The sequence below is a fragment of the Pangasianodon hypophthalmus genome, chromosome 12, assembly GCF_027358585.1.
Source record: "Pangasianodon hypophthalmus isolate fPanHyp1 chromosome 12, fPanHyp1.pri, whole genome shotgun sequence".
NCBI lineage: Eukaryota > Metazoa > Chordata > Actinopteri > Siluriformes > Pangasiidae > Pangasianodon > Pangasianodon hypophthalmus.
Window position 1 is genome coordinate 10,796,401 of NC_069721.1, and position 17,643 is coordinate 10,814,043.

Here is a 17,643-nt window from a genome sequence, read left to right on the forward strand (position 1 = left end):
TTGGTCGTTTCTAATGATAGAATAACTGCACACACAGTGTAAAGGAGGATCTCAAGACAGTGTACTGTTTATGTCCTGTTTATGTCACATGCGAATATGAGTAATATCACTAAACACATGGCATGGTGTGAAATATCCAGCTCCATCATTCATTAAGTTCATTATGAAAAGAGAATCACTGCTCCAGTTAAGTTTATTTTTCACTCGCACAGGATGGTGAAGTGCTTAGAGTGAGTCTCGGGTAAAATGCTAACATGTATCAGAATATACAATAAAAAAACCTCCCACACACACACACACACACACACACACACGACTACAACCTCCCCACACATAGACGCACACCTCACACACACCCAGGCACCACGCCCCCCTACACCCCACACATGCACACCCCACACATGCACACCACACACACCCATCCTCACGCCCCACACACAGAGACAACCCCCCCCACACAACCACACACACACACGACTACAACCTCCCCACACATAGACGCACACCTCACACACACCCATCCACCACGCCCCCCTACACCCCACACATGCACACCACACACACACCCATCCTCACCCCCCACACACAGAGACAAACCCCCCCACACAACCACACACACACACACACACACGACTACAACCTCCCCACACATAGACGCACACCTCACACACACCCATCCACCACGCCCCCTACACCCCACACATGCACACCACACACACCCATCCTCACCCCCCCCACCCAGAGACAAACCCCCTCCACACCCCCCCCACATAACCACACCCCCCACCTACACACCCCCCCACATAACCACACCCCCCCCACACACCCCCACACACCGACAACCATGCCCACCCCATGTAACCACACCCACCGCACACACACATGCCCACACCCACACCACAGACACACACCCCCCTCCCATCACCACCACACACACACCCCTCACACATCACCACCACAGACACACCCCTCGCACATCACCACCACAGACACACCCACACTCCCCGCCACACCCACCAATACCAAACCTTTCCCTGTCAAATTCTTTTAATGTAGGCCAAAGTATAAAAAAGTTCAATCATTTACTTTACAAACTCAGTTGCAAATTCATACTGTACATTATTTTTCACATTACATTATGTTTCACATTAAAAAAATAAATCCCACTTAAATATACATGAGGCACATTCTGTATACTATAAATGCATTACATTTTAGAGGTACAATTCTGCCAGTCTTGTTTGCATACTAATACTTCATTTGTTTGTTCTTCTGAACTGAAGCCACATCCATGGGATTGTGTAGGAATTCATGGAGCTGCCTGGCATTACTAGCACTGCCCAGAATCTCACTCAGCTTTTCCTGGCTCAGAGTGAGCAGCTCAGCCAGGCTGGCAACATGTTTAATGAGTCCCCTTATGTTTTTAACGTTCACTCCAGGCATACGCAGCAGGATGTCGTAAGGCCCGGGGTTGTACAGGTCTCCTGAATCTTCCACCGTCTCTGATTCTGCTGTAATTGCCTGGGCAGTGATGGCATCAGGCTCAGGCCGAGCATGCTTGAGTTCCTGAAAGAGCTGTGCGGTGGCGTGGGGTGATGGGCACCAGAGCAGCCTCAGCCGGGGGAAATGGAGAGTCAGGAGGGTCAGTTTGGAGGTGATGTCGTTGGCTGAGATCTCCTGACGCAGCTCGCTACGGGCCACGAGTGAGAACGGCTTGGCCGGGTCGAATTCGATGAGCAGCACGGGTCGGCGGTAGAAGCGGCTCATGGAGAGGCACTGAGTGTACAAGCGGCCGCTCTGCAGCGAGCCGATCAGGTCACTCACGCTCTTGCGCTCCACACAGATTTCAGGAGTCAGGATGTAGTCTCCCACCTCCAGGGTGACAGGCTCGATGTCGAGCCCCCGCCGGTGCAGGAGGGAAGGAAGCTCGCTGCGGAACTCCCGCATGTCTACGATGACTCGGGACGGCTCTTTGACTACCTCCTGTCCACCTGAGAAAAACAATAACACATTAAAATAAACAAGTATGAAAAATCCATGTTACAATAACCAGACAAGTGAATTCAACTGTCTCCATACATCAGGGTTATTGGTTTAGAGCACACTGAAAGAAGGATGGGATCAAATGATATACCACTGCAGCAATCATGCAAGTACTGAATTTTGGTTGGGAAACGGAGAATTCCAGCCAGCCAGATGTCACAACTAATAACTTCATCTGAACACCAGGATTAAGTCAAATCAGGAATTTGGGTGGAAGGAAAACCTGCAGCCACACTGGCCCTTTATGGATAAGATTATCCCTGTTTGAAGAGGACAACTCTTCCATAGTTTTTTTAAATACTTTACTCTGATTCTTGCCTGATATATTTTTAACAGCATTAAAATTCACATATTATTTCAAAGATTGCACTTGGAAATAGTGCTTTTAGATGTCATGGAGGAAAGCTGATACAGCCTGTTTTTGGAAGGCTTGTTGTGGGCTTTGGAAGAACTAACCAGTCCAAAACTGAATCATCTTTAATAAAAACGATTTAAAGTAGGGTTGCAACTGCATGAAAAATTCACAGTATGATAAGTCTATAACTCATGTAACTTCAAACTAACTTTTGTAGTTTAAATCTAAGTCAGTATTAAATCTCTTTGTTAGGCAGACTGCTAGGATTCTTTAATAGACGTAAGAAGATCTCTTAACTTTTAGTAATTTATCAACATGGTCCAGAAATTCAGTTTTTACTTCACTGGCAATAAAGTACTGACATTGTATGTTCTTCAAATAATAAGCAAACCTAAAATGTAGCACATTTCATGGTATGTGACATTTATCTTGGCCATTTTCATAACTACTTCGAGTTTCATAACCATGATATACTACTATCTCATATTGGACACCACATGCGTTCACATTAAATTGAACTGAGATATGATGGATTGCCTGCTTTGCGAGTGTCTGCAGCAGCGTGAGCAGGTTCATGACTACGATCCAGGTCCAGGTTTGTGTCTCCTCTGCCTTCTCTCTCTTCTGGAACAACCATGCTGGCCTTTTCTCTGTATTCAACAAACAATACAGAAAATTGTAATTATAATCAATCTAACCAACAGTGATGTAGTCAAATTTATCTGAAAATTTCAATGGAAAATAGAAAGGGGTTGACCTTATCAGATGTTCAAATGCTTGTTTCTCTTTACGCAGAGCAGTGAGGTACCTCTGCTCCTCTGTGGAGCCACCGTAAATAAGAAAATACACCCTGTAAAAGGCAAACGAAACAGACAAAGAATCTTAACAAATTAGACCCAGAATTTTCCATTGGCATTGAAAGACATACACAGTGAATATGTAAACAATATGGTACCTGAGAGGTTTGCCTGGCCTGCTGGCTTTGTAAACCTCCAGCTGGCGCACAAAGCTGAGTTCAGCATCATACAGCACCACAAACATGGGCTCGACCTCTTTTAACACACGCGTTAGACTGTACGGATCCGAGCATCCTTTCAGCGGATGAAGGACCATCATGGGTTCTTGGAGAACACAATAGTAAGAATCTGATTTAAGATTTGGAAGAACGTCTTCATCCTTCACATCCTGCTTTTCATCCTGTTCTCCCTCGTCTCCACTGCTGCCCATCTGTTCCACCTCAGCTTCTTTCTGCTGCCCCACCATTTGTGTGAGTGTCAGTGAAGCTCGCTGTTTCTTTGTGCCACGTTTGGTATTTTTGGCTCGGGGCTTCTTGCCCTTGGGCACCTTTCCTTCGTCCCTTTTGTTACCTTGTTTAGTTTTCTCGGGCACTGTTACACACTCTTCTTTACCAATAGTGCGTGAGTAAAGGCGGATGAGTAGAGAATCAGCACCTTTCCGGATGTACTCCTTCAGCTGAGCACACGTCCTGTCGTCACTGGCGCATATCAGCACCCGGCCTGGGTCGCACAGACACACACACGTTAAAGTCTCAGAGTCAGTGCAATTTCGAAAGTGTGAAATGTTACAAGTGTCATAACCTCACCTGGTTCGTGCTCAGAGCTGCTCATTTCCTTTTCAATCTCCTGCAGCACCTCAGTCAGAGCCTCCCACTTCGGATTCTTTTCAAGCACAAGCTCTCTTTTTAAAGGTACTATGTGCACACACACACACACACACAAATACACACACACACTTTACATATGACATTCTGTACATGTGATTTTCAGTTTTTAAATAATTAATATCCTATATGTGTGGCGTTCTGGTAAAACCCCTTGGATGTCACTGTGGCTAAATTCTGGCAAAGAGCCAAAAAAATTCATAATGAACTACTGAAAAAATATCACGTTTTGATTTTTACCTATAACATATTTTGACACTTCAACTTTAAGAAACCTTAAATATACTTCACCAAAGCAACGTGAAACTGTTTTTATTTAATTTTCAACCTTGCCTTGGTTCATACTGTGTATGTTAAACAATAACAGAGATAAACACAGTCACTCTGCCTGAAAACATTTAACACCTAGAAAGCTAAGTGGGATTTTTCCATGCAATGTCATGCTTTGATCAAGCTGTTGAATAATTACACACCGTAGTGAAATAGACACACACCTAAATCAACTCAGTTTGGAATGAGATATCAGCTGTCAAAATTTGGTATGAAATGTGATTTTCTGGCTCGTCACTTTACTGGTAACCAGATTTTAAAATGCTAGAACTTCAAGGTGTGATATACGCAAAAGCCTGTAGCTTTCAGAAATATATAGCAGAAAATATCAAAATTTCACCATGTGAAAGTTTTCCCCAGGCTGCCACACATATGTGCAGAAATGTATGTACCAGAGGCATTTGGTTTTTCTTCCACTTCACCAACTTTGAGTTTCTTTTTTGACTCAGGAACGCGATACACACGGCTACGGGCATTCACAAACATTGACGTGCTGGAGTCCAGGAACAGCCATCCTGGTGAGATGGAGAAGAAAACTCTTTGCACTCCTTTTCTTCCGTTATCGACTGAATAGTCTGCTGCATCACAGCTACACAGTTAAGCTTACCTGAATTGCTGCCAAAGTTTTTCTGGCTGGAACGCAGGGACTCCAGCAGGTTGAGGAAAGTGACGCAGTCGTACTGCGTGAGGTAGAGCAACAGAGTTCGCAAGATCTTCAGGTCCTGCACTAGAGATTTGGTCTTAGCGCCCAGCTGATGCCACAAGGGATCAAGGTAATGGCGAATGGTCTACAAAAGCAGATATCACAATACACAAAGGATTTCATTAATGTGTGGACAACAGACCATCTCAAGCCATCCCACACACACACACACACACATATACACACACACACACACACACACACATACACAACTTCGAGGAGCCAATCCACTTAGTAGAAGCTTTTGTATTTTTGTTTATTTCTTTTCAAATCTCACATATATGTATCTTTATTTTCTAGTTTAATAGATTGCAGCATGTCCCAGTTTCTTATTCTTTTTTTTTTTTTTTTTAACCTGTTAGTTTATAAAAAAGTATAACAACGAGACTAATCTCAGCTGGTAACAAAAATCTTATCTTGCATTTAAAAATGCAATACTACTCTTAGGGCAAAAAAGGATAATACATTATTCAATAAGCTTATAATTAGAAAATGGATTAAATATTGTGTGTCATTTGGATCAAACTGATGTCAATTAATTCTTACTAAGTTAGGAACATAGTCATTAGCATTAACGTATAAAGAGAGTTCTCTCACTTTCTCAAAGGCACTGCCCAGTGTATTCTCCAGCGAGAGGTCCTCTGCCTCCAGAGTGGGGTTGTACCGCTTGAGCTCCTTCAAACAGGCATTCATGATGTCCAGAATGGAGCTCTGGATGGCCCTCATCGCTGGCGTCAAATGCACATGCAGCTCTACCACATCAGGCTTGTGTCTGTCTAGTACACTGTTCACCGAGGCTTGGAACCTGTAATTATCCAAGATAGACAAATACTCATCTGAAGGTGCAGAGCTTAAGACATATAAATAAACTGTCTGAAGTAGTTGTAGTAGTAGTGTTTTATCAGTGTGCTTATACCTAGGCCAGAGAAAGAGCTTCTTCACAAAGAGATTCCTCATAACTCGCTCAACTTGACAGAAGCCAGTAGAAAAAGCAGTGGCCTTGTCTGTGAAAGCTTTGATGAAGCCGGTCTTGTTCTTTTGTCGGTACAGCCTCAAGATAAAGGCCTCTTGACATGACTCAATGATCTTATGGGCACGGTAGACGAGGATTCCTGCAGGCAAGTGTTCAAACCTTTTCAGATTTCACTTCAATTTAACACCAACTGCTATGTTTCTGCTAAGTTGCTAAGAATGCTGTGTAGAGTAAGCCTAGGCCAATTCATTTGTGCTAAATTTTTTAACATTATTTATTAACAAAGACTACAACAACACATAACATACATAAAATTAAAACTAGATAATAATAATAATAATAATAATAATAATAATATAGTAGCACACAAGTTTAAATTTCTCAGGTCCAAAACTCCAAGGTCAGCCTACTTCAGAAGAACAAGGGACCATCATAATCAGCATCACACATTATTTAAAGGAATACTCCAGAGTTTTTTTTCCCATCAATCATAATTTACATTAGCAGCAGTATACGTGTGATTACTGTGGACAAGAATTTCTGTACTGAGAGAAGAACCGAAAACCTGGTTACTGACAACTCTAATGTAAATTCTAGAGTAGCTGCTGTGTTTAGTCAATTAACCTTTCACCTTCAACATTATATATCTGTGATTAGAAAGTACTAACATTACATTCTAACAGTTAAGGTTTTAGCAGGAGACTGACATGAGAGAACGTCTTACCATAGCTGGTGTCATACTGGAACAAGTGAAGTACAGTGAAAGTTGCTGACACTTTCATTGAGTTTTATGGTATCTAATCATGATCAAGTTGAAATAGGGAGATTTCCATGTTTATTGTTTATCAGCTACACAGATTTCGAGCTTAACGTCCAAATACATTTGACTGTAAGTCTAAGCACTTACTTCCAAGAGACATACAGTGAAATGATCACTACATAATAAAGCATTTATAAACATTACCTGAGATGAGGTGAGCAGGAATTCTGTCAGTGAGGAAATCCACCACCAGGATGCGGCTGGTCACATACAACACTCCCCCTTGTGTGTATACATGGTAGCGTTCATTGCTCTGTATATCACTGTTTATGGTCTGGGGAAGGTGGCTCACTCCTTCAGCTCTCAGCTGCTCTGTAAAGAACTCCTGTAACATTTCACACCACTTTTTTTAACTATCAGACCTACAGTGGTACACTATCAGACCTACAGTGGTACACTATCAGACTTACAGTGGTACACTATCAGACTTACAGTGGTACACTATCAGACCTACAGTGGTACACTATCAGACCTACAGTGGTAAACTATCAGACTTACAGTGGTACACTATCAGATCGACAGTGGTAAACTATCAGACTTACAGTGGTACACTATCAGATCGACAGTAGTAAACTATCAGATCTACAGTGGGACACTATCAGATCTACAGTGGGACACTATCAGATCTACAGTGGGACACTATCAAACCTACAGTGATTAACATCAGATCTACAGTGGGACACTATCAGATCTACAGTGGGACACTATCAGACCTACAGTAGTAAACTATCAGACCTACTGTAGTAAACTATCAGATCTACAGTGGGACACTATCAGATCTACACTAGTAAACTATCAGACCTACAGTGGTAAACTATCAGACCTACAGTAGTACACTATCAGACCTACAGTAGTAAACTATCAGATCTACAGTGATTAACATCAGATCTACAGTGGTACACTATCAGATCTACAGTGGGACACTATCAGATCTACAGTGGGACACTATCAAACCTACAGTGATTAACATCAGATCTACAGTGGGACACTCTCAGATCTACAGTAGTAAACTCGAGTAATCTCTTGCCCCAGTCGTGCCTCTATCTGTTGAACTGTTACCTGCTCAGGAGTGGTTGTGTTCAGCAGCAGCACCAGACTGCCTTCCTCTGAATAAACCTTCATGAAGTGTAACAAAATGCGGTCAATACCGAGTCCTTCTGCAGCGACCAGTAAACCATCCGTGCTGAAGAGGCTCAGAAACATTTCCGTTTCGTACTCAAGCAGCGCTCCCGCCATCGCCTCCTTCAAACCTCACTCTGGCAGCCAAGTCTGTAAACACGCAAAGCTGCTCAGTCCGGAATTACTCCCTGATCCCTAGACAAGTGCACTACACAGGCTATGAAATAATGGCTTGCACACGCTAGCTGGTGAACTTTAAGTACAATAGCGCGCCATTTGGGATTCAGCCGCTGTGTTATGGAGCTGGACTAATTAGTGAAATAACTTCTAAAACACTTAGCTAACATGCTATAAACTTCGCTGCGGATGTACATATATATACAGACACTATGTTGTTTATTTACTTTACCAAAGTAACAAATAATAAGGTGTAAATTGTAAACTCAACACTGTATTCCAGTGACAGGTGTCTGTGTCTGTTAAAATGTGTACATCCGGAGTCACGTGACAGCTCAAGCTGGAGAAAAGACGCATCCACGCTGAACCTGCGCCCTCTAGTGCCCTGGAGGCTACAAGACCTCTGTTTATGAATCATATTTCATTTTTATTGCTGGGCAATGAGAAAACATGAATATTGCTGACTAACAGGAAATGTTTACCAGCATTGAAGACAAGCAGAGATCTGTTTTTTTTTGTTTTTTTTTAAGAATGAGTAACATTGGAAAAATTGCAACATGCCAGAGAATTGCTTTGATTAGTGAACAGTCTGATCAGAAGCTAGGCATGCTAACACAGTGATCATCAGCACTGCTTCTGGAGATGTGCCTTCCTCCAGGATTCAGTCCAGCCCTAGTCCAGAAATCTGATTCGGCTAATCAAGTAGACTGATTATCTGGAGCAGGTGTGATGGATTAGGGCTGGAACTGAATCCTTCAGGAAGGCAGATCTCCAAGAACAGGGTTGATGATAAATAACTGCACTATTTTCCTTAATTACAGGTTAGGGATAGTCCGAGATATCAAACAGATCCTTTGAAGGCTAATACATGTCTGCTACTTAACCAAAACTAAAGGAAGTGAAAGCCAGATGCCATGCTGCTGAGATTGCGTAATCCATTATGTTTAACCCTGTGTGTTTTTGGAAACTGTCCATGAGACCCATTCTAATCTTCACTCTTCTTCTGAGCAAATAGGAAGAAGACTTGCATTTGTAGCTCTGAATAGTAAATACATGCAAATAGATGTGGTAAAGGTTGATTCTGTCAGCCTGTTTTGACAGCGAATGAACATCGCAAGGTTTTGCCAACAAGATGAAATCAGTAGGAGAGCAAATGTGAATCAGCATCACACAATTCACCATGTGTTTTTGAACCCTCCATCTGTGTTTGTGTGCTCTCTCTCCATTTATGGTCTTCTGTCCTGCCTACACAGCAGGGATCTGCATTTTATGGAGATTTGCTGTTGGAAATACAGCACAAAGAACAGAATTAACATTATGCTGTACCAAATCATGTACATTTAAGACACTAGACACAATAACATTGAAGTAAGTGTGTGAATGTGTAAGTCAGTTGCTACACGGACGTTAAATATGAGCTTAGTTATATAAGTTTGAGAGGCACAAGCAAAGAAAAAAAGCATTTAAAAAAATCAGTGATCATAACTGTGGTGACTTTTTAACTAAAATATTGACGAATTAGCTGGTGAAACAACACATTCATTCTATACATTTATATAGCACTCTTGAATTTTTTGACACACCTTTATTTTCACACCAAAATCACAATTCCATAACATGGACACTTACTAATTAGTCATTACATGCAAGTTCACTGTCCTGATCCCTCTTTTTACTATTGTCCTTTATACTATTGCACTTTCTAATGGGAACTGGCCTAATGGTTTCCACTGATTAATCCAATTTTCTAATCTTACCATCTAGATCTAATGGTTTGGAATGGTCCGCTTGTTGTAGACACAGTTAGAGCTGCAAGATAAACTTAGTTTGTAATTAGTTGGAGTGTTTAATCTTGATCAATTTCTTGGTTATATCTAGAAAACCATGAATGCTATACATCAGTGTAATGCAAATCTCACGTAAGTTTTAGATACACTTAATCAACATATTATTATTATTATTATTATTATTATTATTATTTTATTACCACATCAAACTCTTATTAAAAAAAAAGTTTTGTTTTTATGACTTTATGCATTCCACCATATTTCTTCAATCTGAATGACATTCTGAGGTACTGGTTAGCCGGATCAGTGAGTCAGTGTCTCTTTCATACTTGGTGTGCAGGAGGTGACTGATAATAACTTGAATCTGTATCCATATGTATCCATATGTACTGCACCAGTGATACTCCATGTCCTTGGTACCACACTTGGTGGTGGTCACTTGAGCAATATAGCACATACAGTATTTACTGATATTTTCCACAGCTAGGTGGCTGATGGTGCTGTGAATAGATGCACTACCACAAACCCACCTTTGGAGAGCAGTAGAGCATTACTCTAAGTGTAAAGCCAACAGGAGTCTTCTTGATCTAAATGGGGTACACAAACACATGCAGGTCACCCACTCAGCTGTGGTGGATCTGCAGACTATAATGACTAAATCCTTCACAAGACATACACTGCATGGTATAAATATACACCCACTGTACACTGTACACTCTTTATTGAAATAAACACTTCAATAATGAAACTTGCATTTCATTGTCTCTGTACAGGTACACTGCAAAATGACAATAAAGTTGAATCTTATCTCATCTCATCTCATAAGAAGAGCAAGAGAAATGAAAATGCAATATTAGACAATATTAGACAATGACAATGTAAATGAGATGAAGACAACTGGATCTAGACAGACATCTTAAGAGCAGAGAAGGGTTACTAAACAGCTAGAAAAGCAGGTCGAAAAAACTGTATTCTTGCAGGGGAAATGAGTCAGCAAATATGGAATGTATAAGAAATAAGAAATAAGTTCCTTTCTGCACTTCAGAGAGAGAGAGAGAGAGAGAGAGAGGGAGAGATGCGGTAAAGAGGCAGGATGGGACATGGTGCGTATAGTGTGCTAAATGTATTCCTCACTTGGTCGTTGACTTCTTTTACATTTATTCACCTTATTTCTTCACTGCCTGCTGAAATATGAATGAAATTGAATAGCACCTTCAATAGATTTCTTTGGCAACAGCTCACTCTCTCTCTCTCTCTCTCTCTCTCTCTCTCTCACGCTCTCACTCACTCACTCATTCACTCTCTCACCCACTCACTCACTCACTCACTCACTTTCTCTCACTCTCTCTCTCACCCACTCGCTCATTCTCAACCACTCACTCACTCTCTCTCTCTCTCTCGCTCTCACTCACTCACTCACTCATTCACTCTCTCACCCACTCACTCACTCACTCATTCACTCATTCCCTCCCTCACTCTCCCAATCACTCCCTCTCTAAGTGGTTTTATTTACTCTCTCACTGACTGACTTACTGACTTCCTCCCTCACTCTCTCCCTTCCTCCCTCCCTCCCTCTCTCACTCACTCACCCACAGTATGTTCAAAGTATTCCAAAGTCCTGAGTAATACGAGGTCATGCCCATCAAGTGTATTTATTTAGATTACAATGAAGTGATATTCAACCCTAAAACACGATCAGACTCAGTTAATAAAGCTCCAGACAAAACTATAGACAGTGGTGAGAGCTGGACTCGCTCTCGGTAAAATAGTTATCATGACTCCATGTCTGGGTTTATTTCCATATAAATATATCAGCAATTATATAATATATAGTATAATCCAGTTACTGAGTTTGGTGTTGTGAAATATTCTGTGAGATGCAGCAGAAAATAAGGAGACCTCATTTTATTTTTTTCTTTGCATATCGATTGTGAGCACCTGTGTACCATAAGATAGATGTGTTATGGTGAAAGGGAGAAAAACGTCGAGGGAACTGACACTCGGCCAAAAGCTTTTCAGCCGAGCTGCGAAGTCCCTCTGGGCTGTCAGATCCATTTTAGCAAACTGCAGGTGACAGGGTGCTTGTGATGAAAGAAGCAAAAAAATCAGCAAGGAAGAAGAGAGAAAGGCAGGTGAGAAGGAGAGCTGAAACAAAACACAGCCCTGGTCCTGAGCACACGGCTGTGGAGAAGTCCCTAGTGTGCAATTGTCAGAAAGTACATGAATGAGTAATGCAGTAAGGAGCGCCTGCTCAGAGCTCAGGTGCAGTTTGGAGACCGTTGTCAAAAGGTGCAGGATGGGAACTAGTATCAAACACTCACAAAGGGAAAAAAAAAACAGACCAATATTTAGATGCTGTAAAAAAGAGACATGGATATTTATATGAAACAAAAGGTCATCTTATGCAGATGTGTCTGGTAGGCCTGCTTCAGCAGCTATGGGCTCCATGTGTTGCAGCATCAGCAGTGTTGGTAGAACAATCAGAGTGTCAGGACTCAGGACACTTAAAATTCTGAATCACAGCATGTCCAACAGAAACAAAGGCCCGGGGCCAAAACCCAGAGCTGGTGGCTGGGGTGACCAAGATGAAAACAATGAAGCAAGCCATTTAATCCCCTTGGGCTTCACAGTTGCTGCTGTTTGACTCTTCCACTGTCTCAATATGGAAATAAGTGTCTTTGGTAAGAACAGTATTAGAAATGTGCAAACTAAAACAGCACCAAAGTATAAGAACAGCACAGGAATTCAATGATAAAGAATACACTCTTAGAAAAAAAGTCTTCTTCAAAGACCCTCTGGATAATTACTGAAAGGGGTTCTATCTGAAACCCTCCATGATAAGAGTGGATAAGGGTTGACTTGTTTAAGGGTTAATCCAAGGTGACAAAGTAAAGAGCCCTTGAGGGTTCTATATTTAACCATTTTTTCTTAGTGTCTAGTGAAAAATTACACCTCAGTTGTGCATGATATTAGTGATTGTTGGAACCACAGCATGATGCACACACTATACACTATCTTCTGTTTGTCTGTTTGGTAACTCTTAAAGGTTTTAGGTAGAAGACTACAAAGAAGAAGGAACCTTTTCCAAAAAGGTTCAGTGTACAGCCCCTTTAAAAATGTACCTAAAAGGCTGAAAGACAGCTATCATGGGTTCCATAAATTTTGGGAAGCTAATACAAACCCGTCATGATTTCGGAAAATTCCTCACAGCAGCAAAGAATTTAAAACAAGATGTACTGTCAGACATGTTGGAAGAATTGTTCAGACATATACAAAATCAGATTCCTCAAGTGGTCTTTGGCTGGTTAATGATTCTAATCATTAACCAGCCAAAGACCACTTGAGGAATCTGATTTTGTATATGTCTGAACAATTCTTCCAACATGTCTGACAGTACATCTTGTTTTTGTAACCCCAGTAAAGCCTTAGGAAAAAGGTTTTCCCTAAAGGGTTCTTCTAAAAGGTTCAGTTTGTCCATCTGTAGAAACAGATTCAGAGGTTTATTTAGAATCTTCAACAGAGAGTTACAAAGTAGAACCTCTTTAGGAAGCTAAGAACCCTTAACTAACTAACTAGAGTGTTTTTGAGTTGGAATTGGAAACCTGGTCGCTCTTTAAATGAGTTTATAGTAGTATTTATTTTAGATCAATCAACATAGACACCTTAGTTGGTTAAATCTATCAATTTGACCATATAGTTCTCTGTTTTGAGAAAGTAAACATATCATAAACTCGTTAAACCTAATATTAGCTGGCTAGCTTGTTGCTAACAAAGCACACACTTTCATGGAGGCATCCATGTTTTTTCCACTTCATAACTCCAACGTGCCGAACCCGAAAATGACTTAATTACGAGGTTAGACTTAACAATTCCGATTTTGGATGACTGCAGCATTACTTAACAACCAACCACTCCACTTTCCACGGTCTACTGTGCATTCAATCTGCTTGTCTTTCTGCCAACACTAAAGGAGCTACTAACCAGATCAATAACCCTATCACATCTGCTTTAAAACTCCAAGCAGCTGGTCTATATGGGCTTTATGGTGACAGACTAAAAACTTTGGTGACAATAAATTTAATGAATGTTCAATATCTTTTATTACTTTTTTGTCCTTCGTTTGTTCCTAAAATGAGCTTTCTTTTCTTATTGCCTTTAACATGTTGTAAAGAACAGGCTCAGAAAGCAAAATGCATGTGCAGATCTTTAATGAACAAATCTACAAAACAATAATGCAGATCAGGTAAAAAAAAAAAAAAAAAAAGCAAACGAGGAAATGAATAGAGATACATCACAAAACAGTCCTAATATATTAAGTCTATACTCAGGCACAGAGAAGGCAGGAACTCGGAGTTAGTAAAGCACACCAGCAACACCAATCACTGCAGAGCTCGTGGAGGAGCGACCAGACAAGTGACTCATAACTCTGAGTACATGGTGACAATACAAACACAACGATTTAGAAAAATTATATACATCTATATATATATATATACACTATATTACCAAAAGTATTCGGTCACCCATCCAAATGATCAGAATCAGGTGTCCTAATCACTTGGCCTGGCCACAGGTGTATAAAATCAAGCACTTAGGCATGCAGACTGTTTTTACGAACATTTGTGAAAGAATGGGCCGCTCTCAGGAGCTCAGTGAATTCCAGCATGGAACTGTCATAGGATGCCACCTGTGCAACAAATCCAGTCGTGAAATTTCCTAGCTCCTAAATATTCCACAGGCAACTGTCAGCTTTATCATAACAAAATGGAAGAGTTTGGGAACAACAGCAACTCAGCCACGAAGTGGTAGGCCACGTAAACTGACGGAGAGGGGTCAGCGGATGCTGAAGCGCATAGTGCAAAGAGGTCGTCGACTTTCTTCACAGTCACTTGCTACAGAGCTCCAAACTTCATGTGACCTTCAGATTAGCCCAAGTACAGTACGCAGAGAGCTTCATAGAATGGGTTTCCATGGCCGAGCAGCTGCATCCAAGCCACACATCACCAAGTGCAATGCAAAGCGTCGGATGCAGTGGTGTAAAGCACGCCGCCACTGGACTCTAGAGCAGTGGAGACGCGTTCTCTGGAGTGAGGAATCAAGCTTTTCCATCTGGCAATCTGATGGACGAGTCTGGGTTTGGAGGTTGCCAGGAGAACGGTACATTTCGGACTGCATTGTGCCGAGTGTGAAATTTGGTGGAGGAGGAATTATGGTGTGGGGTTGTTTTTCAGGAGTTGGGCTTGGCCCCTTAGTTCCAGTGAAAGGAACTTTGAATGCTTCAGGATACCAAAACATTTTGGACAATTCCATGCTCCCAACCTTGTGGGAACAGTTTGGAGCGGCCCCTTCCTCTTCCAACATGACTGTGCACCAGTGCACAAAGCAAGGTCCATAAAGACATGGATGACAGAGTCTGGTGTGGATGAACTTGACTGGCCTGCACTGAGTCCTGACCTGAACCCGATAGAACACCTTTGGGATGAATTAGAGCGGAGACTGAGAGCCAGGCCTTCTCGACCAACGTCAGTGTGTGACCTCACCAATGCGCTTTTGGAAGAATGGTCAAAAATTCCTATAAACACACTCCTCAACCTTGTGGACAGCCTTCCCAGAAGAGTTGAAGCTGTAATAGCTGCAAAAGGTGGACCGACATCATATTGAACCCTATGGGTTAGGAATGGGATGGCACTTAAGTTCATATGTGAGTCAAGGCAGGTGACCGAATACTTTTGGTAATATAGTGTATATATATATATATATATATATATATATATATATATATATATATATATAATCTGTTAAATAATATTTAAAAATGTCAAATAAAGATGAACATGACTGCTTTTTGTGTACCTATTTTTAAACAATTAAACATTTTGCTTTAGCCAAATAAACCAAAGAACTTGGAAAGGACAGGCATGAAATGAACATTAACAAGCACAAACATAAAGTCTAGTTTAGATAATAAAAAAGCTTACAGTGAGCTCAATATGACTCTGATGAGGAAAAGTCTAAACACCTTTAGGGAACAGTAATAAAATTTGAAATGAGAAGCATAAGCTGTCAGTACATGCACACTTAATATGCAGCAGCTTAGTAACTAACTAATTTTTTTGTTTTAAAAAAAAAGGTTTTGGGATACAGCATGAGCTAATTATCAGTTACATGACAATAAATTCATAACCTACAAGCCCGAGGGTTTTCTTATATAACCAGGGTTTAAGTTGTCATCCCTAGCACGTTGCAAAGTTGCTGCTAATTCTAAAATAAAGTGGTTTTCATATTACCCTTTTCAGTTATCCACTTAAATTCAAATATTACCAATATAAATTCAAATGTGATCTGGGAAAGTGATGAAAATCAGATGTGCTCATGCTTATGAATCATATACCAACCTGGTATTTACTATTTTACAGATTTGCAGCTTGCATTAAATTCAGGGTTGATTTTTAACAGTTGACAGCAGTAGTTATACTGCAGATATCCTGATACTCTACACTGTACGTACTGGAGTCAATGGAGACCTCTTCTCTCCACATTTTGTATTCTGAACATGACTCTGAGCACCATTGTAAAGAAAAGTATCGGAGTGCACTGTAACTTGACAAACTGAAACGATCATTGATGGGATCGTATTCGCTAGAATGTCAGATCACGGAGTTGAAGGAAGCAATCAGGCTTTTTGCACCTATTAAGTAGAAAGACTGACCTGGGTCATGCATTCAAGCATAAACAGCAGAGACAAAGGCAGTTTTGGCTGTGAAGCAGGCGGTTGTTATGAGTGATTTGGAAGTCGGGCTCTGATTTTCAGAGTGTGGGAGTTCATTCTGCTGTGCGAGGAATTGCAACCTGCTAAATGTCAAACGCCCTTCTGTTCCAATGCAGACTTCATCATGCCAAGCTCTCCATCCAGGAACCAAGCCAATAAAAAAAGATCATACAAAGTCACCTTTACAAACTGAACTGTTGTATAACAGCAACTTGGGTCATCGATGTTGAACTGTGAAACATTACATGCTGTACCTGTGAGATTTGACCACCAGGACCACCACAGTCTTAAATCTATACATCAATGAAATGGAGTTCTTAAAGTATATGCTCATTGTCCCTCACATATTAAAATACACCTTCTAGACAATAATCTTGAACAATGGCACATTTAGAAATTGGCCATATAGAGGAAGAACAGTCAATATAACAACATTTCAGTGCACACTGTGCACACTATTGATTAAAATATTATTAAAATTGTATTAAAATTGGCAAGGACTGAACACGATGGGGTCTACTGTACTAGCAAAATAATCAGCGACAGGGTTTATTAAATTATTTTACTATAACACATGTTTTATTCCTCTAATTATCTATTAAAGAATAACACAAACTTTTATCTGAATAGTCATCACTCAGAAGCTCCTTCGAAAATAGTAAATAAACATCTCCTCCCAGAAAACTTTTTGCAACAATTACACATATTTTTAATCCATTTATGTGGAGTGTCTGTGATATAAGTCCCTGTGTATGTTGTTACTATAGAAACAGGCACTGTACTATAGAAAAGTGCATTAATATAAACCTGTGATTTGTCTTGCAGTCTGAACTACTGTCAGAGCTGCTGTTATAGAAAATTAATCAACACCATCTGACCAATCAGA

The 17,643-nt window shown here is 40.8% G+C and overlaps 1 protein-coding gene across 1 annotated transcript; it reads right to left on the reverse strand.

Annotated features, from left to right (window-relative positions):
• Positions 1-1,039: 1,039 nt before the first annotated feature.
• On the reverse strand, positions 1,040-8,543 carry ercc4 (excision repair cross-complementation group 4). Its single transcript, XM_026914565.3, has 11 exons — positions 7,965-8,543; positions 7,050-7,230; positions 6,029-6,224; positions 5,710-5,917; positions 5,017-5,197; positions 4,802-4,924; positions 4,002-4,109; positions 3,354-3,915; positions 3,156-3,248; positions 2,936-3,048; positions 1,040-1,991 (listed from the first exon to the last, which is right to left on the reverse strand). The coding sequence occupies exons 1-11, from the start codon at positions 8,139-8,141 to the stop codon at positions 1,249-1,251; spliced, it is 2,685 nt and encodes an 894-aa protein (XP_026770366.3). The 5' UTR covers positions 8,142-8,543; the 3' UTR covers positions 1,040-1,248.
• Positions 8,544-17,643: the final 9,100 nt, after the last annotated feature.

Coding starts and splice junctions, on each gene's coding strand:
- ercc4 (XM_026914565.3), bottom strand. CDS start 8,141: ATGGCGGGAGCGCTGCTTGAGTACGAAACGGAAATGTTTCTGAGCCTC. Junction 6,225..7,049: donor TCCTGCTCACCTCATCTCAG/GTAATGTTTATA, acceptor ACTTGCCTGCAG/GAATCCTCGTCTACCGTGCC. Junction 3,249..3,353: donor AGGCCAGGCAAACCTCTCAG/GTACCATATTGT, acceptor TGCCTTTTACAG/GGTGTATTTTCTTATTTACG.